This window comes from Fusarium venenatum, assembly GCF_020744135.1.
Source record: "Fusarium venenatum strain MPI-CAGE-CH-0201 chromosome Unknown EDB82scaffold_4, whole genome shotgun sequence".
Taxonomy (NCBI): Eukaryota; Fungi; Ascomycota; class Sordariomycetes; order Hypocreales; family Nectriaceae; genus Fusarium; species Fusarium venenatum.
In genome coordinates this window covers 6,907,177-6,933,213 of record NW_027072132.1, presented here as the reverse complement: position 1 = coordinate 6,933,213, position 26,037 = coordinate 6,907,177, and the positions used below count along the sequence as shown (strand labels likewise).

General features: G+C 47.3%; 11 protein-coding genes and 2 non-coding genes across 13 annotated transcripts; 5 read left to right on the top strand and 8 right to left on the bottom strand.

Annotated features, from left to right (window-relative positions):
• The first annotated feature begins 99 nt into the window (after positions 1-99).
• EDB82DRAFT_353869 (alkaline-phosphatase-like protein) lies at positions 100-1,704 on the top strand. The gene has a single exon (XM_025725574.2). The coding sequence runs from the start codon at positions 306-308 to the stop codon at positions 1,644-1,646; it is 1,341 nt and encodes a 446-aa protein (XP_025594159.1). The 5' UTR covers positions 100-305; the 3' UTR covers positions 1,647-1,704.
• Positions 1,696-3,664, bottom strand: EDB82DRAFT_353875 (fungal-specific transcription factor domain-containing protein). Its single transcript, XM_065607537.1, has 2 exons — positions 3,371-3,664; positions 1,696-3,317 (listed from the first exon to the last, which is right to left on the bottom strand). The coding sequence occupies exons 1-2, from the start codon at positions 3,553-3,555 to the stop codon at positions 1,745-1,747; spliced, it is 1,758 nt and encodes a 585-aa protein (XP_065463576.1). The 5' UTR covers positions 3,556-3,664; the 3' UTR covers positions 1,696-1,744.
• Positions 3,665-5,585, bottom strand: EDB82DRAFT_353867 (uncharacterized protein). Its single transcript, XM_025725573.2, has 2 exons — positions 5,208-5,585; positions 3,665-5,161 (listed from the first exon to the last, which is right to left on the bottom strand). The coding sequence occupies exons 1-2, from the start codon at positions 5,437-5,439 to the stop codon at positions 3,774-3,776; spliced, it is 1,620 nt and encodes a 539-aa protein (XP_025594158.2). The 5' UTR covers positions 5,440-5,585; the 3' UTR covers positions 3,665-3,773.
• Positions 5,586-6,155: 570 nt separating this feature from the next.
• On the top strand, positions 6,156-6,254 carry EDB82DRAFT_t299. Its single transcript has one exon. It is a non-coding gene; the product is annotated as a tRNA-Ser (tRNA).
• A 259-nt stretch (positions 6,255-6,513) lies between these two features.
• EDB82DRAFT_548762 (uncharacterized protein) lies at positions 6,514-7,311 on the bottom strand (the record flags this gene model as incomplete). Its single annotated transcript, XM_025725572.2, has 4 exons — positions 6,514-6,762; positions 6,815-6,971; positions 7,011-7,038; positions 7,092-7,311. The coding sequence occupies 4 exons, from the start codon at positions 7,309-7,311 to the stop codon at positions 6,514-6,516; spliced, it is 654 nt and encodes a 217-aa protein (XP_025594157.2).
• A 2,029-nt stretch (positions 7,312-9,340) lies between these two features.
• Positions 9,341-9,860, top strand: EDB82DRAFT_562944 (uncharacterized protein; the record flags this gene model as incomplete). The annotated part of the gene is made up of 1 exon (XM_025725571.2): positions 9,341-9,860. The coding sequence occupies exon 1, from the start codon at positions 9,471-9,473 to the stop codon at positions 9,858-9,860; it is 390 nt and encodes a 129-aa protein (XP_025594156.1). The 5' UTR covers positions 9,341-9,470.
• A 459-nt stretch (positions 9,861-10,319) lies between these two features.
• EDB82DRAFT_437420 (uncharacterized protein) lies at positions 10,320-11,501 on the bottom strand (the record flags this gene model as incomplete). The annotated part of the gene is made up of 3 exons (XM_025725570.2): positions 10,320-10,443; positions 10,492-10,972; positions 11,027-11,501. The coding sequence occupies 3 exons, from the start codon at positions 11,499-11,501 to the stop codon at positions 10,320-10,322; spliced, it is 1,080 nt and encodes a 359-aa protein (XP_025594155.2).
• Positions 11,502-12,192: 691 nt separating this feature from the next.
• On the bottom strand, positions 12,193-14,034 carry EDB82DRAFT_469159 (pyridoxal phosphate-dependent transferase). Its single transcript, XM_025725569.2, has 3 exons — positions 12,594-14,034; positions 12,439-12,544; positions 12,193-12,382 (listed from the first exon to the last, which is right to left on the bottom strand). The coding sequence occupies exons 1-3, from the start codon at positions 13,641-13,643 to the stop codon at positions 12,276-12,278; spliced, it is 1,263 nt and encodes a 420-aa protein (XP_025594154.1). The 5' UTR covers positions 13,644-14,034; the 3' UTR covers positions 12,193-12,275.
• A 445-nt stretch (positions 14,035-14,479) lies between these two features.
• On the top strand, positions 14,480-17,473 carry EDB82DRAFT_517973 (uncharacterized protein). The gene is made up of 2 exons (XM_025725568.2): positions 14,480-16,655; positions 16,712-17,473. Exons 1-2 carry the CDS (start codon positions 14,934-14,936, stop codon positions 17,339-17,341), a joined length of 2,352 nt encoding a protein of 783 aa, XP_025594153.1. The 5' UTR covers positions 14,480-14,933; the 3' UTR covers positions 17,342-17,473.
• A 156-nt stretch (positions 17,474-17,629) lies between these two features.
• Positions 17,630-19,839, bottom strand: EDB82DRAFT_517971 (alkaline-phosphatase-like protein). Its single transcript, XM_025725566.2, has one exon. The coding sequence runs from the start codon at positions 19,544-19,546 to the stop codon at positions 17,696-17,698; it is 1,851 nt and encodes a 616-aa protein (XP_025594152.2). The 5' UTR covers positions 19,547-19,839; the 3' UTR covers positions 17,630-17,695.
• A 2,437-nt stretch (positions 19,840-22,276) lies between these two features.
• EDB82DRAFT_517966 (uncharacterized protein) lies at positions 22,277-24,006 on the bottom strand. The gene is made up of 5 exons (XM_025725565.2): positions 23,550-24,006; positions 23,388-23,494; positions 23,180-23,333; positions 22,896-23,128; positions 22,277-22,846 (listed from the first exon to the last, which is right to left on the bottom strand). The coding sequence occupies exons 1-5, from the start codon at positions 23,848-23,850 to the stop codon at positions 22,505-22,507; spliced, it is 1,137 nt and encodes a 378-aa protein (XP_025594151.1). The 5' UTR covers positions 23,851-24,006; the 3' UTR covers positions 22,277-22,504.
• On the top strand, positions 22,278-22,367 carry EDB82DRAFT_t300. Its single transcript has one exon. It is a non-coding gene; the product is annotated as a tRNA-Ala (tRNA).
• A 137-nt stretch (positions 24,007-24,143) lies between the features above and the next one.
• EDB82DRAFT_517965 (uncharacterized protein) lies at positions 24,144-25,800 on the bottom strand. Its single transcript, XM_025725564.2, has one exon. It carries the CDS (start codon positions 25,647-25,649, stop codon positions 24,150-24,152), a length of 1,500 nt encoding a protein of 499 aa, XP_025594150.2. The 5' UTR covers positions 25,650-25,800; the 3' UTR covers positions 24,144-24,149.
• Between the last annotated feature and the right edge of the window lie 237 nt (positions 25,801-26,037).

Below are 26,037 nucleotides of genomic sequence, written 5' to 3'. Positions count from 1 at the left end.
GAATGCTTGTATCGCGTATCAGTACCTGAAAGGAAAGATTGCGGGGAGATAGGACTAAAGGGACGCGATGTCTTTAGCCTTCGGAGGTGAGCGTCGGCGATGAGCGAAAATGTGGAGTTTCGGCCGCTTCGCCGATGCTGATCATCTGAACTTGGAGATGTCTCAGCATCCTTCAAAAGAATAATTACCTAAGCGAGCGTCTGCGATTTAAGTCGGATTGAGGATGAGCTTCTGCAATACAATCGTGTGCAGGCAAATCTTTGTGTTGTCTCCCATTATCTTTCTCGAGCCCGCCATCATCAACCATGTCCAAAGATCCATCAAAGCCCAATATCGTGCTCATTCTGGCCGATAATCTTGGCTGGGGTGAGCTTGGCTGCTACGGCGGTGGTCTCCTCCGCGGTGCTGCGACGCCTCGCATCGACAATCTCGCCACAGAAGGTCTTCTCTTGCACAACTTCAATGTCGAGAGTGATTGTGTTCCTACACGTTCAGCCTTAATGACAGGCCGTCATCCCATCCGTACAGGTTGCCGACAATCCGTTCCCGCGGGGTTCCCTCAAGGTCTTACAAATTGGGAGCAAACGCTTCCAGAATGTCTTAAGCCAAAAGGCTATGCAACGGCACATCATGGAAAATGGCACCTCGGTGACATTCCTGGGAGGTACCCTTCTGATCGGGGCTTTGATGAATGGTTCGGAATACCGAGGACAACGGATGAGAGTCAGTTCACTTCGGCATTGGGATACACGCCCGAGGTCGCAGAGCTGCCATATATCATGAAGGGTTGCGCAGGACAAGACTCGGAAAATGTTTGCATCTATGACCTTGAGAAGCGGCGGTCGATTGATGAAATGCTCGTTGATCAGTCAAAAGACTGGCTATCGCGGCAAGTCAAGGCTGAGAACCCTTTTTTCTTGTACCATCCGCTCGTCCATCTCCATTTCCCAACACTGCCGCATCGCGACTTTGAGGGCAAGACTGGTCAAGGAGAATTTGCCGACTCAATGGCTGAGATGGATTACCGAGTTGGCCAGTTGATCGACCATTTGGACGAATTGGGAGTTCGCGACAATACTGTCCTCATTTTTGCTTCGGATAACGGACCGGAGTTCAGACCGCCGTACAAAGGCACTGCTGGGCCATGGTCGGGGACATATCACACAGCCATGGAAGGAAGTCTGAGAGTGCCTTTCATTATTCGCTGGCCAGGCCATGTTCCGAGTGGCGTAACATCCAACGAGATAGTCCACGTTACCGACATATTCGCCACCATTCTCGAAATCGCCAGTGCTGAGGTGCCATCCGATCGTCCAATTGACGGTGTCAGCCAAGTCGCTTTCTTCCAAAATCCAACTTCAGTGAAATCCCAACGCGAAGGGTTCCTGTTTTACATCAAGGACGAACTGCGTGCTGTTAAGTGGAAAGACTGGAAACTCCATTTGGTGTGGGAACCTAAAGTGAATCAGTCGTCTGGGAAGCTTGAGTCGCCGTATCTGTTCAACGTTGTGAGAGATCCAAAGGAGGAGACAGATATCCTGGCTTACAACACTTGGGTCATGCAACCGGTCATGAGGTTAAAAGCGGCATTTGATAAGAGTCTGAAGAGTGATCCTGCACCACCTGATCCTTTGAAGGGTTTGTAGATAGCTGTTAGCAGTGACAAAATAAACATTAATTTCGACACCCGCGGTAGGAAAAACCTGTCTGTATTATTTCTTTTGTCGTAGAACATTTTTAGAAACTAAGTTGGGTCAAATATCCACGGATCCAAACTCGGGGGAGTTGATGTCCACATTGCCGCTGTCCCATTCAAATCCAAGGGTGGTATCGCGTATTGCCCAAAGGTGAAGTCATCAGAAAGCTCAACCGAAAGATTAGTCGTGAGGTCAGACATGGATGCCGCCAGCTCATCAAATCGGTCACGATACACCGCCCCAGGTGAGTATCGTTCGGCCATTCCCCAAAGAACAGTTGAGCACACAGAAACACGACTTTTGAGGGCGCTCACATCAAACACAGACCCTTGTAGCGTTAGACTCTTGATACAATGAACCAATACTGCACCAGACTGGAAGAGGTTGGGTGTTGTCCGCCAATAGAATCTCAGTTTCCCCTCCTTAAATCCTTCCCGATAGAGCTCTATACTCGTCGACGCATACTGGGCCAGATCTCTCAATTCAGATTCCGATAGATCTGGAAAGTGACGGGATGGGGAGAAAAGAGACACAAGCGTCATATACAGAGCGCCGTCAAAGAAGTTCTGGGGTGCGAGTTTTGATCTTGAATCAACAGGCGGAACGGTAGCATGCCACTCGACAAGTCGGTCCTTCATACCCGCCTTCCAAATTTTGTAGTCGAAGAAGGCGCCATTTGCTGGCGGTTTGTAGTTGAGTGTGTGGTATATCTCATACTCCAGCTGGCGGAATCGGATGCAGTGATTCGCCAAAGGGCTGCAAGATTCCGGGCCGCTTGTCGAAGGTAAGGGTGTGAAGACAGCTTCGTCAGGTATTGATCGGGGTCGGTTGAGGATAACACAGAGGTTGGTTTCGAGGATGTATGTTGACCAGAATACCCGCCGTCTCTTGTTCGTTTCAGCGTCAAAGATGACTTCCTCACTGTGAATGCCCGAAAGACGAGTCTCGTTCAACAAATCGAGATCGATAGCCAGTCGTGTTGCCAGACCAATAAAGTGCCATGCCGCAGAAAGATTCGACGCGAAGATTGTGTACTGGACAATGAGAAGGAGGTTCTGTAAATGCTCTAGGTCGCCTTTCCAAGTAGCCTGCGTTCGCTCCGTCAGAATTCCAATAGCAGAGGCAAAAAACGAGTCTGATACTGTTGTCGGAACAGCAGAGTCCATTCTGTTGAGAAGCCTGATACCGATGGCTAACACCATGAAGAGTTGGAATCGCTGGATTGGTTTTCCTTGGTCTACATTCGCTAGATCTTGATACAAGATGGCGACGATATTGTGAAATGACTCTTGATCAAGAATGGGGGAGAAAAAGTTGGAGTGTTCAAAATACGTAGCCGCAAGTTGGATAGTAGTAGACTTGGGCGGGAACTTGGTTCTTTCTGGTACGGTGATAGTACCAAGAAGAGCATGGTAGCCGGAACTTCCTTTATCTTGGATATGGCTCGGTTCTGGTATGAGAAGACTCAGCAAGGTCAAGTCGCTTGACTGTCGGGGTTCGGGGGTCGATTCAGTAGCGTCGTGAGAGATGCGACTCCCGGCAAGAGATTCAGTGTCCACTCCATGGCCCTGCAAAGCGAGCTCAAGCTCAGCGACGCGATACTCAAGGCTTTTGATGTAGCTAGAGGGGCTTCAGTAATTATTTCTCTCCGTGTCCGGTTGCGTTGAACATACCTCCGAGGCGCTGATTGACCGTCGATATCAACGCTTACACAAGGCACGCCCGCACGTGCACACGAAGAGCATGCTGGGATATTTTGATCACAGCGCTGCTTTCTGGATTTACATCTCTGACAGGCCGTCACGTTGGCTCGCCGGACACTGCTTCGTTTGCGAGTTGTAGTGGAAGTATTTTCCATAAGTTTGATGAGAGCAGGTGGAAGAATGGCGGGGGATTGATTAGCGGTCAAGTCCACTAAAGAGCCCTGAGCTGCCAGTCTTTCCCCGCGCTATCAGTGATAAGACTCCAGTAGTGATGGCATCATTCACGCTAACCATTTTCGGTTTCCAGGTCTTAAATCATTCATTTTGTATTACAAGACTTAGACCATCTGCTCATTACTACTTCTACTCCCTCCTAGGCCATAACACGGTATACGGGATATTCATCTCCCACATTAACAGGCAAGATGTTAAATGTAGCATAAGAATCAATGTTCTCAGGCTCAAGAACAACAAAAGCATAAGCCGCAGCAGCTTGCCTGGCAGAAACCCAGAAGCTACCCGCAGGCATGTTGATTTCCTTGCGCTTGGTCTCAGTGGTAACAGTGTTGAGAACTGTTCCATGGTAAACGGTAGTGCCGACGTTGATGCTGGTGACGTTGAGTGCTTCAACTTCGCCCTTGAATTCGGAGCGGAGCTGGTCGACCTTGACACCGACGAGACGAAGACGGTCGGCGGCTTCTTTCCATGCTTGGGGGAAGACGTACGCCTCAGGACGGCTTCGTGTCAAGTTGGCTTTTACGGGTGTTGAGCTGAGAAATTTGATGGGGACCTTGACCAATTTTCCGGTCTCAACCTCGATCATGTCCCAAGTTCGGTTCTCGGGCCTGTAGCTGTCATTGATGATGATGTCTTCATCACTCTCAATAACCTTGCGGCGGGCGCCTTCGATAATCTCGTACACCTCCTCGGCTTTGTCGGCGGCTGTTTGAACAATGGCTTCGATCATAGTCAATCCCGAGACGACACGGCGCTGGAAGTTCTGGCCACCAAGCATGATACCTCTAGTCTCAGTGAGGAACACCATGGCCTGGGTGAGAGCCAAAGACACATCACCAGCACGAGCCTGAGTGTCGAGCTGAGTAAAGACCAACGGCTCAGCGGCGCTACCGACGATGTAAGGGCTCCAACGTAGCTTGCGCTTCTCCATGGCGCCGGCAATTCTAGGCGCAAAAACGGACTCGGAGTACTCGCGGATATCCTTGTGGATGTTGAGGTTCTTCATGGCGTCGAATTGACCGTCTACAGCTTGGTGCCATTGCTGGTTATCACCAAAAGGTCTCGTGGCGCCAAACTCATGAGCGTCAACGGCGATGTGAGGATGGAAATCAGTGATTAAGGCCTTCACGTCACGGGTCTGCTGGCTAGCGAATCGAATGTGATCTCTGTTGGGGTCATATCCAGCGGCAAGGACGCGCTGGAAGTATGCGACACCGTCGGGGTTGTAGCGGGGAAGGATCATGATGTCCATCTTTTCCAAGATCGAGGCTGTCCAGGTAGAGTTGGCATCGAACTTGCCCAGAAGAGCAAGAAGAGCCTGATCACCACCAGGCTCATTTCCATGAACTCCGCCTTGCAGGTAGACCCGCAGTTTCTCTGTCGAGGATGCATTGGCCTTGACCTCAGGCTGAGTTGACGTAGAGAGGTAGACGTAGGGAATTGAGCGTCCTTCGTCAGACTTGAATGGAGGGTTCTTGTACGTCAACCATTCATTGCGAGATGCGAGACTTTGGAGAAAGTATTCTGATCTTGTTAGTCTTTGTGCGATGTGTTGTGTTTCTTGACATACCCATCGTAGCATCACTAGTCGGGCCACTAGTACCGTTCATGAACCCAGCAGGAATGCTCTTGGGGTCAGTGAAAGCAGGCGACTCAAGCTTCACATCGTCGACGTCCTGAAAGTTCTTTGAAGCTTCCTCGCTATCATTTACCACAACCACCTGATTCTTGGCATACGTTTGCTGAGCCGTAGCCAAGCCAACGTACAAGAGGCCAGAGGTGAAAACAGCACGGAGGGACATGTTTACCAAACGAGCGATACAAAGTCTCCTACCACACTAGAGACTCGTTTTGAGGGCTTTTACGACATTTTATAGATCGGCCAAGAGAACGAGACTCATGTTACTACGACTCTTCCCAAGGGAACTTATGAACAGTTGAACTGTCTACCCCGCCGATCAGCAAGGAAGCTTATCATACCAGGGTTGGCTGATGATAAGCTTAAACCGTTTAAAGCAGGTACCTTGACATTAAGCTCCGCAAAGTTGCAATATATGGGCGGGGAATGAGTTGCCAAGGCTTTGAGGATTGGGAATTATTTACCGCTTCTTGTTTCTGACGTCGGTCCTTGATTTAATCCCGGCTGAGTAGGGATTGTCCTAGGAGAGATAAGATAGGGCAATTGGGTTAGCGGGGTTGGGAGTTGAGATTTGCTGAGGTGGCATTGTAGGGTATTTTCACAAACAAATGCGCGATGGTACGGTGACTTTAAAATTGACATAGAAACTGTACACAGGTATCAATTGGCCTTTAAACTTATCTTTCAGTTTCTCTCAATTAATGTCTTGCAGAGAATTTTTACATGCAAAGGATAAGTAACGTTGACCGAGGTATGAGATAAAAATGTTTGGTGTAGAAGAAATGAGTTCAAGAGCAGACACGGCGAAAGTAATGAGACATTGACGCAAACTACTAATATAAAGAGTAATTCTAGGCTCGAAGTTCAACCGATCATCAAGACAACGTGGCCGAGTGGTTAAGGCGATGCCCTGCTATCTCTTACGAGACATCATAGGCATTGTGTTCGCACGCGTAGGTTCGAATCCTGCCGTTGTCGATCCTTTTTTGTTTTTGTTTTTTGCAGTTCTCAATCTCAATCAGATACCACATCCTGATTGATGTTTCTTTCATTTTAGGAATTGATCTGGTACTTCGTCTTGCAACGCTGAACTCGTCTTTTGGATCGGCATCTTATCCCGCTCCACCTAGTTACAACATTCCCTATCTACCCAACTAGATTGAAGACAAAGGCCACCAAGACGGTAGTATAGACAGTATGTCAGTATCAAACTTCGAATCTGGCGAGGAAACCTTACTTAGCAGCTGCGACCGTCAGCTCGACAACCTTGCCTCTGGTAAAAAAGCTCAGTAGCATGAGAAATACACGTCGAGGTGAACATTATACTAAGCCGTACGTTGACGCTACTAATGCGGTTGCAGATAACAATTGGCATCATCACGACTGTTATGATCAGAAGCGTAATCAGAATGCGGGTGACTGATGTAATCCATTGCCTTGAATGTAGATGCACCCGTTTGTCGTTAGAAGCACAAGACCGACCATACTACCGTACCAATGTTATATAGATATCAAGACAGTCCTTGGAAGAAACTCACTTTTGTAATTTTTAATATCTTGCCAGTAATTTTTGTCCCCAGAATTTGGATGAGATTGTCGTTTGGAGTCGATAAGCAAAGTAAATCCTCTTCTTGGCCCAGAAATTCAAATTCTTGACGGCAAATGCACGCATTGGCCATATTCCAGTTACGAAGACTTTGGATATCTCGAGTATGCGCTGCTTGAAGCTAGGACATGCGGAGATGCCTTCCCACGAGTTGATCTTACGTCATGTTAGCATGTAATCTGGACCGAGGAGACGTGATTCACACATGCCATAAGACTCTAGAGCTTCCTGTAGCTCTAACAACAACTTTCGTCGTTCCTCATTCTTATCTCGACGTACACTGGCCAGAACTAAAGGCGATTCTTCGTTCTTGTCAATATCATCCAGTTTTTCTTCCAGCTGTGTCACACGGTCCTGACCTAAGAGCAAGAGGTGCCTTCTTACGTTGGAGAATCGTCTCAAGATGTGGAAGGTTTCATGTGTGGCCATGAGAGCTGAGAACCGTGAATATCCCTTAGACTAGTCCTCCACTGAATCGATTAGCTTTTATTATCTTGATTCATCTTTTCTTATACCTACCGGTCTTTCTGATTTGGCTTTTAAGCACATTTGGACTTTTCTGTTCAGGACTCCTGTTTAGCAGATCAGCAAACCAAGTATAGGCTGATGTGAACCACTCGGCTCTGTTACCCTAGTGAATAGTCGGCTTATCAAAAAACTCCTGTTTGAGGTGAAACGACAGAGCATTGCCCTCCCTACAGTATTTTATCCTTTCAAAAACGGATTACTTCAAGTGATGAAGGCATTCTGGAATCAATGACCGAGCCCAACCGAAAGGAATTAGAACCCTTTGTGGATTATCGAAGGTTCTATTTGCGAAGACGGTATGTATCTTGACTTCTTTGTTCCTTTGCTCTTTTCTCAAAGGTTGGCTGCTGTCGTGCAGCTCAGTGCACCGCCATTCATGGTCGTCAGCCATGGATCTAGGCAAAAAAGAGAGCGGATGAACCGCGCTCGGCTTTGAGATCTGGCTCATATGACGTGAAGATTCTATTTAAATGGCTACAGAGGGTGGTTTTTCTTATTCCTTGTTTGAAGGCACTAGGGTTCGATCGTCCAGTGTGGTGGATTCCAACTGGGGGCCTCAGTCAATTTACTTTACTTGCGGCAGGCATTTACGAAGGCGACTCAACAGAAACAGTCCTGCACTGCGTCATGTCATCTTGCGCTGTTTCTACCAACGCCTTGCAGCATGGTAGACGCCTTCGACCTCGACTAACAAGTGGTATCTCTGAATCAAGGAACGCACTTTTAGTTTCAATGCGGAGTACCTCTGGGATGATCTAAGATTTGCAGAAGAGGAAGTCAACACTCTCGATGATTTTTGTCCACGGATGGGGTTAGATCCAGTCACGCCAAAATGCACGAGGATGGATGTCATCCAACAGATGGACAGATGCCATATCTTTCACTTTGCCGACCATAGGAATTCTCACCCAAATGACCGTCCAAGAGCCTGTTATTGCTGAAGGACTGGCACACGGAGCCTCTGACGGTAGGAGACCTTCGAGAAACAAAGCTTTAGAACCACCCACCATTCTTGAGTTATCTATGAGCTTACTCAACTGGATCGAACCAAAAGACCAAATTACTTGACGAAGGCGTCCATATTGTGGGTGCATTCCAACTTGCGGGATTCAGACACGTCGTCGGTACCCTCTGGGCTATATCGGATAGAAATTCAGCTGATGTAGCACGGAGCTTTTATGGGGTTTTGAAGCGTGAAGGCATGACGGATAGAGCTGTCTGCCAGTGGGTTCATGAAGCATTGCGCATTTTGCGGAAGCAACAGGCTGGGGAAACATATGGCTCACGGGCGTTTAAATGGCCAACACAGGGGAAGACGGTGCAAAGTTGGGGTGATCAAACATGGATCCCATATGTTCATTTCGGCGTATAGATATACCTTGTTATAATCGCATAATTTTGAGCACTTTGCTAATTTGCCATTATACTGTGCTGTCTGTAGACTGATGGGCTCTTGTAAACCTTGGCATGTGTAAGTTCATAAGTAAACTACTACGTTGGTTGAAGTCAATCGTTAGCAAGAGCTACTTGGCAATTATCAACTACGACGACATGGGCTGCCTGTAGTTTATTCACGATTATGGATTAAAAGCACAAATAAGTGAAACTCCTGTCCCTCCAATTCAAGCTTCAAGGTCCGTTTGAAGACTCTTCGGGTTACTGTGAAGGGAAGATGGATGTGAAGTGATAAGGGTATGAAAGTGACATATGGTAACTCAAAAGTATACTTAGCTGTTCATAAGTCCATCCATTTTTCTTTACTCTTCATTCATTATCGTATCAAAGCCTTTCTTCTGTTACCTAACAATAAGAACAGCAAATCGTTTGTCCCTACAAAATGAATCTCTTCGTTGTTTAGGATGGACAATGGGATGAGTTAACCAACCCAGAGAACAATCACATCCATTATATAAAGTCAAGACTTTTGCATCTCAGTCTCATCTTCTCATACCCTTCATCAACTACGAAGAAATTAAGGTACGTCCTCATCTTCACAAACAGCTAACTCGACCTACAAGTTCTTTCGCATCCTAAACCTCTCTTTCCGAAAACTATTCATCATGTCTTCTTCCTCCGATTTTTATGTGGGTGACACATCCATCGACATGCTGACTATGAAGCTATATCTTGTAGCGGAGAAGCTGGACAAGCAAGAACAAGAGCTCACTGTGCTGGTCGCAGATGTTCGGAAGAAGCTTTCCGGCGACATTTCAAATGCTAAGCGTGAGCGATTGGAGAACAAAGCTAGTGCATTCTGTCAGCGTATTCGAACTATGCAGCGCGAGTACAACGGTCTTTGGGATCGTTGGTTGAAGATGATGCAGGTTGAGAACGTGGATGCTGGAAAGTTGGAGCTTGAGATGAAGAATGAGGAGATGAGGCTTGAGCAGGAGGAGCGATGGGAGACGCTTGAGAGGTCTGGTGACTACTTCAAGACTCGCTGGGGTTAATTTGCAGTTGAATCAGGGTGCTCAAGACAGTGGGGTTAATGGTAGGTGTTGGTTCGGCATGCTGGTTGTGTTGAGATCGACACCTAAGAGGTAGAATGAGAGGGAGGTGTTACCATCACATCAATAAGATTTCATTTTGGATTGATTCTATGATTTATTTGTAAACGTACGTTTCCTATTTCTTTGTTGGGTTACCACTGATTGTTTGTCCAAGTCAACTATTCCCACATCGAAGGAGAATTCACACCTGTATGTTGTATTGAGTATACCTCAGAGTATCAGAAATTTTGGCCACCAGGAACATAAGAGACTAAATTAGCAAGCTAGTTTATGTTACTGAGATCAGTCTTCTTGGGCTATTTATTCTAATACTCTAAATCTTGGAGGCCAACTTCCATCAACCCTTGCGCTGCAGTGTTGTGCTGTGTCATAAACTAGAAGAGAACAGAAGGATCAGATCTAACCTAACATCTCGTAAACAGCCTTGACCTCTGGAACCTTGGCCTCAAACTCTTCTCTCGTCTCCTCCCAAACACGCTTCTGAGCAGCATGACCACTTTTACGCTCCATGAAAGGAGGATACCTGTTTTTCAGTCAGCGCCGTCTTTATTTCTTGTGTCGCAGAACTTACGAAGTAGTGTCGAAATCTTGCATAATCTTTCCATGCGCATCCTCAGATGCTGAGACACCATTAACAAGAGCAGCAGCACAAATCTCCGGTGCTCTCGATCCAAAGTTCTGAATTAGTCTCGGGATGAGCTGGTCCTGGTTCGGTGCAGTAAGAGGCGTCCATGCAGATCCGGGGTCGGCACTGTTGATGGTCACTTTGTGAGGAAGCTTCGAGACACGCTCGGCGAGTTCGCGGGTGAAGTAAAGCAGCAGGGCTTTGGAACGACCATACTGGTGAGCTTGCTGCATGCCGTCTTTGTTGTTGCTAAGCATCTTGAGATAGTTGCCACTCTTGGGCATGCCCATGGTGAATGAAGAGGGGTAGATGCCGAAGGATGTGACAAAGGTCATGACGGGAGGGTTGGGGTTGGAAGAGCATGCTTTGAGAAGGGATAGAAGTAGGAGTCCGAGAAGAGCACCAGAGAGGTAGTTGATTTGGATAGCTATAGATGTGTTAGAAACTCTTCAATAATAATGCGAGGCAGGTGGATACTCACAGGTTTCCCAACCTTCAGGTGACACGCGACGGTTAAAAGACAAGATACCCATCGTCATCAAGACATGGTCAAGCGTCTTCAGTTCCTGTGCCTTTCTCGCAACATCTTGACATCCCGAGAAACTCATCAGATCAGCCTGCCAGACCAAAATGGTAGGCTTTGCTTTGCCCGCAGCAGTCAATTCCTTCTCAATCTCCTGCTTCAGCTCCCTACAGTCCCTGACGTCAACAAGAACAAGCGTGTCAACATCTCGATGCGCAAAGAGCTTGGCAGCCCTCGATCCAAAAGCACCGCTGGCACCAGTGATGAGCACAGTTCGCCCCTCGTATGATTTTGTTGTAACGGTAGGTCTTCCGTGACGCTGTTTATACAACGATTGCCAGGGAAAGTACTCGCGCAGGAACAACGGGATGCCGTAGGTCAGGAGCACGACGATGAGCGTTGCTACACCTGCGTAAACGCCCAGATTGGCCATTTTGGTTGATGTGTGAGAGAGATGTGGTTATTTCATGCGATGTTGAAAGTGAAGGGGTTGAGGAGATGTTAATAAGTGGTCTCAACTGATCGTACGTTTGCGGGGCAAGGGGCGTAGGTGAGTGAACACGGAGCGGAGAATTGTTTTGCCCTTGTACACCGACTTTGTCTAATTGCAGAAGGCTGAGACATATTGACTGACCTGAATATTTAATTAAGACATCAAAAAACAGCTGATTTGTTGCGAGATTGATAAGATCATGTTTGGATCGTCGGGAGTGGTCCTATTTTTTGAGTTCGGCTGATGGAGTATTCGTATTCGCTTAGAAACCACCGGATCTCCCCGGCGAAATATAAATAAAATGTATACAGAACACTAACAATAATGAGTGATATCGAATCGCAAATAATAGTCCAATGTTTCAATTCCGTAATGCTTGACAACTTGTGGGCGGTAATCTTATTATCAAAAGTCAAAGATGAAAGTATAGACCAGTAGTAACATGAACTCAATTACTAGCTGCCTGTGAGCAAGCCCTGATCACAAAAACGACACTGCTTTATAATGCTTGTAAAGCTCATGAGAAGTAGCACAATACTGTGATGAGGTTGGAGTTGCACACGAAGTTTTCACACAAAAGTAAAGCCGTAGCCGAGTTCGGGCCGACATCGGACTTTATCGCAATTGAGAACACTGAGTCTGAGAAAACTTGTACATCTATGAACCCGGGAGGGCAAAGAAATCTGTAGTCTAAATATGGTTATATAACAGAGTTTAGTGTCCGTTGACACCGTTTGTTCCATTTGTTCCATTGAGCTCATGACCATTTGCTCGGACATCGTGGATGGCCTTGGCAACGTAGTTGACATTTCTCTTGTTCACTGCCGTGGTGTCAGCTTCATCAAATCACCAAGACAAATGCGTCATAGAAACTTACATCCAGAGATGGAGATACGTCCTGACTTGAGGAGGTAAATGTGGAAGCGCTCCCGGAGGACCTTGACTTCAAAGGGGGTCAAGCCAGTGTATGAGAACATGCCAATCTACAACTCAATTAGCCTTGTTTTCAACTTTGTTTCAAATATCACTTACCTGGTCAACGATATGGTTCCAAGTACCAGGAGTCTCCAATCGCACCAGCTCATCATACAGAGCCTGTCGCATGCTCTTGATACGGCTGCTCATGACTTGCAAATCAGCCATCCAAGCAGCAGTCAACTCCTCACTTTCCAAAACCGTCTTGACAATCGTAGAACCGTACTTGGGAGCCATAGAGATCTCGGATCGCAAAAGGTAAGAAAGGGTGGAGTAAGCGTTGTCCCTGATCTCCTTGGAAGGCTCCGCGAGCACAAGATGGATAGCTCCTGTTCTGTGACCGTAAAGACCAAAGTTCTTGGAGAAGGATTGCGCAACTATCATGTCAGGCCGTGGCTGCTGCTGATAGAAGTAGCGGATCGCCCATGCGTCTTCTGCGGGACTGCCGGATGCAAAGCCTTGGTATGCAGCGTCGAAAAAGGGGAACAGTTGCTTTCGCTGGCAGACCTCTGCAATGATCTTCCACTGCTCCCTTGTAGGATCCAGACCGGTAGGATTGTGTGCACATGCGTGTAGCAGGACAGCGTCACGTGGTTGAGCCTCCTCCTCCAGAGTCTTGATCATACCTTCAAAGTCCAACGAACAATCCGACTTCTTGTAGTAGGGATACAACTTGGGCTTCATTCCAACAGACTCCCAGATCATATGATGATTGGCCCATGTGGGATCACTGACCCAAATTGATTGCGGTCGAAGGTAATCCGCAACAAAACGAGCACCGATGTGGTTGGCTCCGGTTCCGGAGACGGTCTGCACAGAGGCGATGCTCAAATCATCCTGATGGGCAAAGACAAGTTCTCTTGCAACCTTGAGGAATTGCTGATCGCCTTCAATGGGAAGGTAATCGTGTCGAGTCAAACTAGCCTCCTCAAAGAGATCCTTCTCCACGCGGGTGACAACGTCGAGAGGCCAGGATTTGCCTTCATCGGTACAGTAGACGCCGACACCGAGATTGACACGATCAGGGTTAGAGTCTGCTCGGTAAGCACCGAGAAGATCAAAGATCTCGTCTGTGGGCTGAGATGGTAACGAAGAGAAGCACGACATGGTGGCAGTGAATCGGTAGATTGATAGATGAATGAGTGAGTGAGGGCGGTGGACAGAGAGATCGGTCAGTGTGTCATGGGTTCGGTGCGAAGTGGTCCGGGAAAGTGGGTATTTTAGTTTTGCGATCCGCCTTTCAGGGTAGGGCTAGTGTGTCTGGTCAAGCCATTGTCTTCAGCCACTATGAGTAAGGACAATAAGATGTTGTTTTAGATGAACGCCATGGAACAAGCATTTCGATTTTGTTTTGGATGGTGTTATTGTTCAATGGTGGCATTGAGCAGTGGCTCAAGTAGTACGATGGTACGTATGAAGAACAACGTCACGACGCAACCAAGTTGGACATACCAAAGTTAATGCGGACACAGACATGCCAGTTGTTCAACAATAAAGAAGACATTCAAACCTTAGACTCACTCTCTTTCTATCCTGGTTGGTGTTTTCTATCCAAGCTGCAGCGATAATTTTCCGACGTTGCATTGTAGAGTTACCATTGGCTCTAATGATGGCGATCACCCAATTCGAGGCTGAGTAGCCGAGACGGGAATCACCAGCGAGACAGGGCAAGGATAAAACATTCCGACAGATTATTGGGCCCGATTTTCCTACAGGATACCAAAACAGGGGCTGATTTCTACATAATCCTTTGTCTCCATAGCCATCGAATAACTTCTCGTCAGTGGCAGCTTGTTTTTAAGTGAATGCAGACTTTATCCACTAAAACCATGGCAGGCCTCGGTTGTTGGCATGGCGGATGATGGATATTCCGCTACAGTTACATAATGAAACGCTGCACTTCGCCACGCGGACAAGTCCGACCCATGTTCTCTAGTGTGAGAAGATCATTGAACATCATATCGATATGATCTTGAAAACCCATCTAATAGTCACACTAGCAGCAATGATTTCATAATTCAATGAACCCAGTCATCTCTAACTCTTGTTCTGACTTGAATTGACACAATATCTGCTCATATTCTATCATCCTTCGGCCTCGTTCTCGAAAAATCCCAAGTTTCATACTTCACGCTAACCAACACAGCCAAGATCGGACCGACACTTTAGGCTAAGCGCCAAAACAAACTTACTTCGCCACAGAGAAACAGAACCTGAACTGCAAGGCACCAAAAATCTCTTTTTCTCCTTGTCCTGTTTCCACCTCCTAATCTCCCAAAGCAGATCCAACAAGCGAGACAAATCCCAGGCCCCATTCATTCCTTTCTCAATGACGACGATCGTAAAGAAGTGGTAATGGTCATTCACTGTCTTTTCTTTTAAAAAATAATAACACAAATGCACTCATTATTATTGCGCCTTGTCTTGTTCACCGTATTCCTTCTTTTCACCCACAACACTGAGGCGGCGCATCTTCAGTTCCAAGACTGCCAGGGTCGACCACCACCCAATACTATCCTGTTTGAAGATCACTTCGTACCAAATACACTCCACGGTTTTCTGGAAAAGCAAAAAAATGAGACATATCTCAGTTTTCAGCTCCTAGCCAATTTTCAGACGTCGGCGGCTTGTGAGCGTGCCTTGGTCGACAATGCATCTGTCGAATTGAGTTTAGGGGCTGTTGGTGGCACGAGGCGTTATAACAGCGACCATCAGAACGTGACCTGCGAGACAAAGAAGTACAAGCAGAACAACCTAGAAGTTCATCTGCAGGTTTTCGATGTTCTGTTCAAGATTGATGATCCTACGCCGCTGGCGGCTTATACAGTGGAACTCAACATCGATGGCCCGGAGCATTTCTCAGTCGCTTGTCTAAGATCTTTCATCACACCAGATATTGGTTCAACTTTCCAGGGTATCTCGTCTTGGGGACCGGTCTTGATCTTTATTCTGGTCATTCTCGTTGCTGGATGGCGAGAGTGGTATAATTTGGTGCATCCGCTTGGCGACGACGAGGAAAACGGCCCAGAAAGAAGCCCAGACAGGTCTCACTTGACGAGAATTGCCGATTGTCTTACATACCTCCAGTTCATCTTCTTCTCGAGCGCTCTCACTCTCTATCAGCCCGGGTTCCTACAACCGGTTGTTACAGGTATCAGCTGGTCGACTCTCATGCTGCGCAAGGGAATTGTATGGAGGGAAGCACATTACTACGGTATTCATGATGGCATCCACGAGATCAACGGCACTTTTGGCGGAACCACAGGCCTTGAGCATATGACCCAGGTCATGGCTGCACCCGTTACAGTTCACACATGGGCAAATATCGCCGGCCTTGCCTTTGTCATTCTCATTGGTCTTTACGGCATCCTTCAGATCGGTCTGCATGTGAGATGGACACGAGATTGGTTTAATCGGTCCGGGACTTTGACTCTTGAGAGTTCCACGCTTGAGCGACAGAAGGCCACTGTATGGGTTGCTTTGAGGGTGTTTCTCAGCTACCTCCTGTTCCCATTGACCGCTTGGACGACGTACCAACTCGACAGCGCGAGCGCACGACCGGTATACTACATCTTTCTCGTGATTTCGGTTGTCGCCCTTCTCATCATTGCAAGCTGGTGGGGATTAGCATCGAGAAGTCCGCAGAATATGGGTTATCTACTCATCGACGACATTCACAAGCAAGATACCGATGAAGAGCCTTCTCGCACACAAGACTACTATACTTTCGTTACTTTCACACTCCTGTTCGCACGCGGTGTTATAGTGGGTGGATTACAGCGTTTTGGCACAGCACAAGTGTTTTCTCTAATTACATGCGAACTCATCCAACTTTGCTTTCTAGCATGGGTTAGAGCGGCGCCTGGGTTGCTCTCTAAGCCCTTCATCATGGCTGGCGCACGACTCACTATTCTACTTCTCTGCTTGGGAATGATTCCTGACATTTGGAGTCATACTGCAGCGAGTGTGCTCGGCTATATCATCCTAATCTTCCACACCATCTTTATCGTTAGCATGTTTTTTGTTCCTTCGGCGTTGGAATTTGGACGACTTGCTGGTGCTAGCTATCGCGAATGGAAGAATACTCCACCTCCAGAGTCCTCGCGAGAACGGCCCCAGGTATGTCATCTCATCTTTTTTCCATGGTGATATCGGCTGTATTAACATTGCTACAGGTCTATGGTCTTCGACAACTGAGGAGACGTCCCACAAATAGAACAAACCTCTCTGAAAGAGGCATAGTCGACTACAGGAGCAGTTTGTCGTCTTCGGAACATTCTTCCACCACCAACTCATCATCAAACACATCAAACCGAGACTCATTAAACCGAGACTCGGATCCCGTATCACCTGAACTTCTCCGCACATACTTCCGCTCTCCAAGGCCTGAGCGATCTATATCGAGTCTCTCCGAAAGGAACCAACAATTTCTGTCGTTCGAAATCGCACGGCCCAAACGATCTATCTCGAACCACTCAGAGAGGAATCCTCGGTCAACATCTAGCCTGTCTAACAGAAGTCGACGGTTCCCATCACTCGACAGGCCAGAGACTGTCTACGAAAATCCTCAGGAGAGGACTTCCGAAGGGTCTAGTAGAAGTGAGGATAGTGGTGAGTCGGCAGAACTTCCGTCGCCGTGGGAGATGGTGTTGCCTTTGGCCACGGATGTGGATTATTCAGTGCGAGAGATTGATAGATACTACGTCAGACCGAGACGAGTGTCATTTGGGAATTCTGGTGATTATTCTGATGGGTCGGCTGGTCAGGCTTCAGGATGGATAAATAAGCTCAGGTTCTGGTCATGATGATATTTCTACTATATAGAAGTATATACTAATGATGGGAGCAATCCTATAATAATGAATTAACACTATACAAGTCTGGTTTTGAACACATTTATCAATCTTTCATGAGACAGACATCTCTTTACTCTCCTCATTCAACTAGTTATTTACAACATAAAGACAAAGTGGTGTTCAATGAAGCGAGCGTGAAGATGAAACGACTTGACAAGCTCTAGGCTTTCGTTTGCGACGACTTGGCCTGGTATGACAACAGCTCACATGGCTCCAATGTTGACTGGGTTTGGAAATGTACCAACGTAAATTATTAAACAGTATATCTAATCATAACAAGTTCGTAAAAATCACTCCTGGTGATCAGAGATCAAACCGCCAACGCCTGCTATTCTCCTTGACAAACCATCTCGTAACAAAGGCACCCTCCTCAGCCCACTCGGCCATTTCTCGTCCGTATTTTTCATCAACACCATGTATAAAAGCAGTAAAATCCAAACTCTGCACTGAATCATGTTCGTGCGGATCTTTTGAAAGATCTGTTAGTCTCCAATCCACATTCTCGATAACTGGTACCACAAGGTGACGATCCGGATACCGCGCGTCTCGGACGGTAAGCATAGCCCGTCCGGGGTTGGTCACGGTGAATTGCCACTGGCCTTGACCTGTGACATTGTTGTTGGTGATAAGAGGTCGAAGGAGTGATTGGCCTTCGTAATTGCCGATCAGGTCTGTTGCAACCTTGCGGCTTGTTTCGCTGAGTGAACCAGATTCGAGAAGAATGTCCAGAATGGTGGGGAGGATTTGTGTGGAGTGAACGGCTTCGTCGACGTTGAAGGGGGGTAATTGTGGGTGTGAGAGGATCATGGGGACGTGGTCGACGCCGATGTTTGGGTTGTAGTATGGTGATGCGTAGTCGTTCTCTGGTAGTGATGTTCCGTGGTCGCCCTGGAAAATGACCAGCGTCTCGTTGGCAATGCCCTGCTTGTCCAAGACATTAAGGACCTTTCGAATCCACTTGTCATCATATCCAATCGTATTGACGTAGCGGGACATCATATCTAGACCCTTGGCTAAAGGCGTATAAGGCTCGGTCTTGGGCATGTGGAATCGGTGGTGGCTGGTACTCGTGAGATGTGTGAGGAATACGCGGCTGTTGTCCTTTACCGCGTCCTCGAAGATATCGGTGATATAGTCCTCCAACGGGTCCTCTTCAAAAGCGAACTCGTTGATGTTAGGCAATGTAACGGGGCCATGCTTCGCAAGATCACTACGAAGATATTCTCGTCCAATCGTGTGGTCTATTGGGAAACCCATGGCTCCCATCAAGTTCATCTGATTATCATAGTCGAGAGTCGCAGCCTGGAAGAAATACGAGTTCCACTTGTCCTCCTTCGTTTTCTCAGAGTCCTTGGTCTCTGCGATGTTCATAGCGTTGAAGATTTGCGGCAAACAAGGCTGATATAGGTGATGGCTGTGTTCGAGGTTGAAGTCTGCAACCAGAGGAGAAATACCGCAGACTGTAGCAGTCATGCTCTTGAGAGTGTAGGTTCCGGCTGTGTGTGCGTTGGTGAAGTGAATTCCTCCCCGCTTAGGCTTATCAGCGTGCTCAAATCCGTCCTCGTAGTCGCCTGTGATAAAGTTCGCTGTTGGTGTCAAACTGGCCAATTTATCTTGAACATCCTGCGGCAGTTTCTTGTCGGGAAATGTGTCGGCGAATCGATTCCAGATTAGACCGTCCTTCTTGATAGGGAAAACATCGTTTCTGGTGCTTTCCAAGAAAAACATGACGACGTGTCGAATATTGATGTCCTTCAGCTTGCCTTGTAGAGACTCGCGGAGAGGCTCCTCCAGATTTGAGATCTTCAATGGGTCGGATTTGGCGCTATATCGAGGCTGTTTGCTATACCAATCGCGGAAACCAGAAGGCTCCTCGGCCGGAACAACAGGTGTGCCTTTGGGGAGCCAGTCCAAAGGAGCGGGATTAGCAAGAGCAGTGATATCGTCCCAGGATCGTTGCAGTCCTTTGCCGAAAACTGAGGGGAGGTCGTCGAGGAATGGTGATGTTGAGGCAAAGTCAACAAAAGGTAAAAGCCCAGTGGTCCAAGAGAGGAAGATAAGAGAAGGATCCTTGGGTCGTAAAATCGTGAGCGTGAAAAGAGCCGTTAATAAAATGGTAACGATAGGATACGGCAGAAAGCGAAGGAAGCGCATGCATTTTGAGCGCTTCGATGAAGTACCTCCCGTGGGGAAGCTTGATCGTCGTGTTGTAATCGTCGGCGATCTGGTTTTCTCCTTGTACTCGTCCTCTGAGTAGTCACCATGACTCGATCCGCTCTCGCTGCCCTCATTCCACTGAGGTAGAGAGTCTCGTTGAGGAAGTTGATCATAAGCCTTTCTGCCATTCGCGAAAAACCCAAGCTTACGCCAGATGAAAGTGAAGGGAAAGTTGATGATATCACCGCCCCAGCCAAACAATCCATAACAAGCACTCTGAAGCACACCACTCAAACAAAGACAAAGCACCAATACTCCCAAGAACGCTGTGAGACCTGACATCATGATTGCTCTAGCTGAAGGGTCGGCGATGAACCCGATGTTGCGCCAGCGAATTTCCGAACCAGCAACCAGATAGAAAGATACCGAGACAAGGCCGAGTGCGGCATTGTAGGCTATCAAACAGCTCGCAAGTGCTGTGATGCAGAATCGTAGCTTACCGGGGAAGCTTGGGGTCCAGTGACTGAGAAGGAGTCGGATGAAGAGAAGAAGAAGGATGTCTTGCGTGAAGAAAGAGAAAAAGAAGAGAATCATGCGCTTGGGCGCTACGGAGGATCTATGGTTGTCGAGATGCACGCCTTTTGCGGCGCATACTGCTAATGTGACGAGAGCAAAGGCGAAGCGTCGGTTGGCGAGTCGTGAGGTGAGCACTGAGCTCATCTTCTTGAAGGAAACCATCTTGAACCTCGAAGAAAAAAAGGAAAGGATGTTCAAGGTTGGAAGAATCGAAGAAAGGAAGGATTCCACCAGAAGGGATGGAGGGTGGTAGTGCGAGCAAGCAAACGGGCGTTTGCTCGGCCCTGTGGATTCGGTGATCTCCCTGTTACACCGTGATCACGATAAGTACATGATTATCGGGACCTGTGACTACAAATGGGGTAGTATTGGTATGAGCCGGACACAAACACAAGAAGAGAGGGAAACAAGAGGGAAAGCTAGTCGCGTGTAGGGGGACCTGCTGGACCTTTCATAAATATCGCTCATGGGCTATTAGTTAAGGCTTGTGCCGCACCGAACGCCTCCAAGTCCAAGGGTCCAACTTTTGTCTCGACTAACGGCTAACGGATATTATTCTCGACGATCTAGAACCTGGCAAGGGGTGGGGGGACCCATTATCCGTTTTCTCGTTGTTGAGCCTATCGTGGTTGGGTCTGAGCATGTTTCGAGAGTCCGCCGCCACATTTTACAAAAGGATTAGCGGTTTTTTATCTTTATTGCGCCATATCCTAATCCCGCAGGTCTTCGACATCGACCAGAAGAGAGCTGATGGATGCATAGAGGCATAGTCTAGACTGTCAAAGCTGTCACTGACTGGACTGCGCCTCTGTTGGTTGTTGGCACCAAAGATCCATTTTCGTTTACCGTACATCGTCTGACGAGGTCCCCTTGTTTGTGGAGCAACGCAATCTCGAACTGGTTGCTTCATTACGGCTCAACCAACCAATACCCTAGTAACAAGGAAACCCCGGACAAAAGACTTGGCTCTAAGAAGCTTAACCCAAGTCTCCTGACAGGGTTGCGCAACATTCAAGTTCTCCACTGTTTCCCCGTAGATGCCCCTGAGAGACTTGAGAGGGTGGAAAATTCAGGGTTCTTTTACGCCTCTAGTTAGACCGGGGCGGTTAACCGGCTTGGGCTTAGGGATTGTTGGGGTTCAGGGAGTGACAGTGTCCCGCTGAACAAATTGGAAGAAAGCTTGTTCTTTGAGGAACTGTTGCAGTTGCATAAATAGTGTCGTAAACTTTGAGTTTGTTTCTCTGTTGTAATTGTTTACGAGATGGCGCCCGCTTTTCTCGGCAATTCGGATTGAGGCAGTGTTTTTGGGTCTCATTGTGTGTCGTATCAACGGCAAAGTGTATCCGTGAACTGGAGCACTGTATGTTGTATCCTGTTGTATCCATACGGCTGTAATGAATTATGGATCAATATTTGTGAAGGTTGGTTACTCAACAGATAACAGATGATCACAATGCAACCACCTATCGAGATTAAATTGTGTCGGTCTCCTGTCTGGGATAATGCGAAAAATGGGGAAATTTAACCGCTCGGATATCCACAGCATGTCACCGGTTACAGCCAGCCCTTTTCATTATCGCCGAAGACCCTGGTTAATTTCGCATTTCCTCTCGTAATTTTGCTGACATGTCATTGTCTGAGAACTGCCTACCCTATGGCATGGAACTTGCTTCATTCTCTCTGTCGACTTTCCACCAAACAATAAGATAACAACAAGATAGTTATCTTACAGACATTTCACCTCCATTCTTTATTTTGCTGATCTCGTGATCCTTGCAGAAAGTCGCGAAATAAAGATGGTCCATTGTCAACTGACTCGCAATGGTGCCGGCCGGATTGATCAGCTGACTGCGCTAGACCCCGTTTAATCACAGTGATTTATCCTGGTAAGGCTGACCTTTTCATGAGACATGACTTTTACTATCGTCTCTACCAAATCACGGACTGTTCTTCCCAATGAAGCTGCAAAGTTCTCGTAATTTAGACGGTTGGGACAAGTTGTTCCGCCGCACGTAGGATCAAAACGAACACTATTAGATTTCGATGACTGGATATCTCGGTGAAGTAGTTTGATCAACGACTGCATGCCCGTCTAACAGGTTGAAGCTCTCGGTCTGTAATTCGAGCTGGCCTTGACATCAAACATTCGTTCGGGCGAATGGTTTAGTGGTATAATACTCCCTTAGCATAATTCATTCGAATAATCTGGGAGTGGTCCAGGGTTCGATTCCCTGTTCGTCCAACATAGGTGGTTTAACTCCACTATTATCCTCTCTTTTTGTCTTTCATCCAATTTTTGCTTAACCAAATCTTATTCGATACACCTGAGGCGTAAGTTACAATTATATCCGGATCCAAACTTATCTTCGCCTATCATCTTCAAGACCAAACAATAGTGGCACCCTTCTCATGTGATTCCCTGGCCAGCTCAATGACTCTCAAGACATCCCTCGATTGAGTAGGCTTGACAACCAATTCGGCCTTGCCATTGATCGCATCCGCAACGTTCTCGTAGATTCCAATCCACCGACTTGGAAGAGTAGGGTATCTACCCGTGTACTTCTTTGTCTCCGGATCCCATTTCTGCACTTTACTGTCGAATTCTTCATATGTGGTCAGAGTTCCCTGCATGCTCTCATACTCAATGCCGAACCCTTCATCGAGCGGTTTGAGACCTGCTGCGATGTTGTCTTCTGTTATGCAGGTGCTGCGTTGTTGAAACTGGGAAATATCAGTTGATGTACCATTAATTGCAGTAGGTGTAGCTGACCTTGATGAAAGAACCTTTCGTTCCTCGTACAAGCTGTTTAAGCTGCTGCGCCATAGGTGTGACCACCGATGTCTTGACTGTGACGAGAAGATCCTTCTGCGCGCCGTCGTATTGGAGAATAATCGTGAAAGAGTCCTCAACCTCACTTTCGCCATCACGTTGGACACGGAAAAAGCCTGTTACAGTCTTGGGTCGTCCAAAGAGAACAAGAGCTTGGTCGAGACTGTGTGTACCTGTCATACTGTAAGCTAGGGGACTCGACATACACTAAGGCGGTGACTTACCAAGACCATAAGACATGCCTGATCCTGGAGTAAACTTTGTCCCCATTTTAGACAACCAAGATGGCGACTCAAAGTCATAGTGGAGCTCGGCTTCTTTGATATCGCCAAGTGCGCCATTTTCTATCAGGTGACTAAGAGTTTTGAAGTCGGCATCCTGTTTAGATCAGTGTTTTGAACATCATCATATTCTTCATGACGAAAGACTCACCCATCGTCGATTCTGGAAACAAGTGAGTATGAGACGCTTCTCTTCCGATATCTTGATCACTTTGTCCGCCTCTTCGGAAGTCATGGCAAACGGCTTATCGACGATGACTGGAACAAAAGTCAGTCTATGCAAGGATTACAAGACAGGTTTTGTTTGACACACCATGTTTGCCTGCGAGGAGCGCTTGTTCAGCAAATCTCGCATGTGTATCATGATGAGTGACAACCACGACGAACTGGATCTCAGAGTTGGTAAAGAACTCGTCAGCCTCGCGGTAGTGCTTGACATGAGGAAAGTCAACGGTGCAGTGTGAGCCCTTGGTGGCGGACGAAGGGTCTGATGGGGCTTCGGCTCTTTGAAGAATAGCTATGAGTTCAAAGTCCGGTATCGCAGTGATGAATGGTAGATGGAAACTTTTAGCCGAGTTGCCGTAACCAACTACGCCGACTTTGATGGGTGCCATGGCTGGTGATGTCCTGAATCCGAACACACAAATGTTGGTGGTTGTAGGTTTTTTTTTAAAGTGATTATCTACCAATTTCCTTATGAGAATTGGTTATAACGAAGTCATAAATGGTGAAATTACAAATCAAGAGTTGTTTATTTTGCTGTGTCTGCATTCATCCGGAAATAGCGTTATTGAGGGTTGTCCCCCGCCTCACTTTATCCGCAGCTCGGCCTCTACTTTAAGGTACCGATGTTGCAGTCAATAAACTTACACAATAACAATTGGAGACATCTGCCTAGCGTAATGGACGGCTATTATGCAAGAAACATATCCTCAAAACCCGACATTCCTGAACGGGCCTTTTCTCCCGCCATCGCGCCATTAATGTAGGCATCGCCTAGTAGTCGGTATGTTATCGTGCCTTGACAGGCAACCTCCACTTGCCTCAAAACATATGGTACCTTTCCTCCTGGTAGAATGACTATCGCATCGCCCTCTACCGTCGTCTCAGGTCCAAAACCCAATTCCCCATTGTCCGTGAGTATAAAGCATCTATGCATACTCGTCTGATGCATCAAGTCATCGAACTCTTGAGTAATTTCCTTGCACGCAACTGGCAAGCTACCTGGATTAGTGGATGTGAACCATTCTAACCATGACTTGTACGCGTCTGGGTAATCAACGGATTCATTTGCCCATGTGAAACCACCGCTTAGTGCATTCTGGAAGGCAATATCTTGGCTGTCCTGGATGCCCTCCTCCAAAGGCAGGGTTTCGAACAAGCCAGCGAGGCGGCGCCATGAGTCGATGGTTTCTTTACCTCCAAATGTTGAATTTTTACTACTTGAAGGGTATCCAGGCGCAATGGCTTTGACTTTACCGATTTGTAAGCCGCGAATTAAGACGTTTCCAGATGCGCTGAACGCCCATCCTGGTCCTAAATCTCCAGAGGCATGGCAACGGCGAATCCTATCGGCTCGATCCGTGTACAGCAAATGCTGGCGGCCATTCATCGTTGCATTCCAATCAGGAACCCAGCTCGGTAACCCTGGCACACGTTTGTCAATGCGGGATTCGTGTAGTACATGGCTTAATACGTCCAGAGTTTGAGACTTCTCGATCAAGGTAGCGGCGAGATTTCTGAATAGTAGGGCTGTTGAAACTTGATAGTCAACCTGCAGTTCTCTTTTGATATCGATGCCTGAAAGATACAACCCAGCAAAGCCATATATCCTATCCCGCGGATCCGAGCATTGCCGTATTCGGAAAAGTGAGATTGCGGCCAGGAAATCAATACTATGCAAACGACCACGACTGCTCATATCCATGAGAGGTTTCATTCGTAACGTGGCGGTATAAAGTGTCAGATTACTGCTGTTGTCCCAGGTGGTATCGATGAAGCCATGGGTATTACCGTGGCGAGGTTGATCCCCGCTCCAGCAACACGTTTTCGAATGATCAATCCAACTTCTGCAACATTTCTTGACGACTTCCGCATCGATCGTACGTTTGCCACAGCGAAATATGACCTTTCGAGCTAGTAGAAACTCCTGTACGGTCCAGACTCTCGTGAACCATGGAGTACCGAAGAAGTCGATGATGGATCTTTGAAGAATTGGATCACTGGCAGTTAGCCCAAAGGCTGCCAGGCGAGGTGCATCGACTGTCAGATGAGGTGACAGAGACGGGTCGAAGTGCATTTCGGGATTCTGTGCAGTTTTCTCCATAAAATCCAGTCCCATGTTGAAAGGATCCGATTGAGGGGATAGAAATGCCAATACATACTCCGCACGTGAGTAGATATCTCCCATCATTGCTACTTGCGACGCCCGCTCTTCAAAGTCATCTTGGTTGATGCAGAGAGCGTCGATCCACAACGCCTGGTATTTTTTGGATACGGTGAGGGATTCTAGTGCATGATGAAGGTTTCTAGTTGCTGTGATAATATGTTCACCGACACCTAGTGGTAGGGTGTCTGCTAAATCGCCCCAGACATAAGAAAGCGCGACAAATGGTGGAGGGTTGTTCAATGATACGACTTTGAAGGTCATTTGAGGGCGTTCTCCTGGCTATTACTGTCAGCCTTAATTCGGAACATGGTATGACAGCAGGTTTGTTTACCGAATATAACTCATTAACAAGAAGAAGACGAATTTCGTTATCTTGTAAAGCCATCATTTCGGGTGAATGCATGCCTAATCA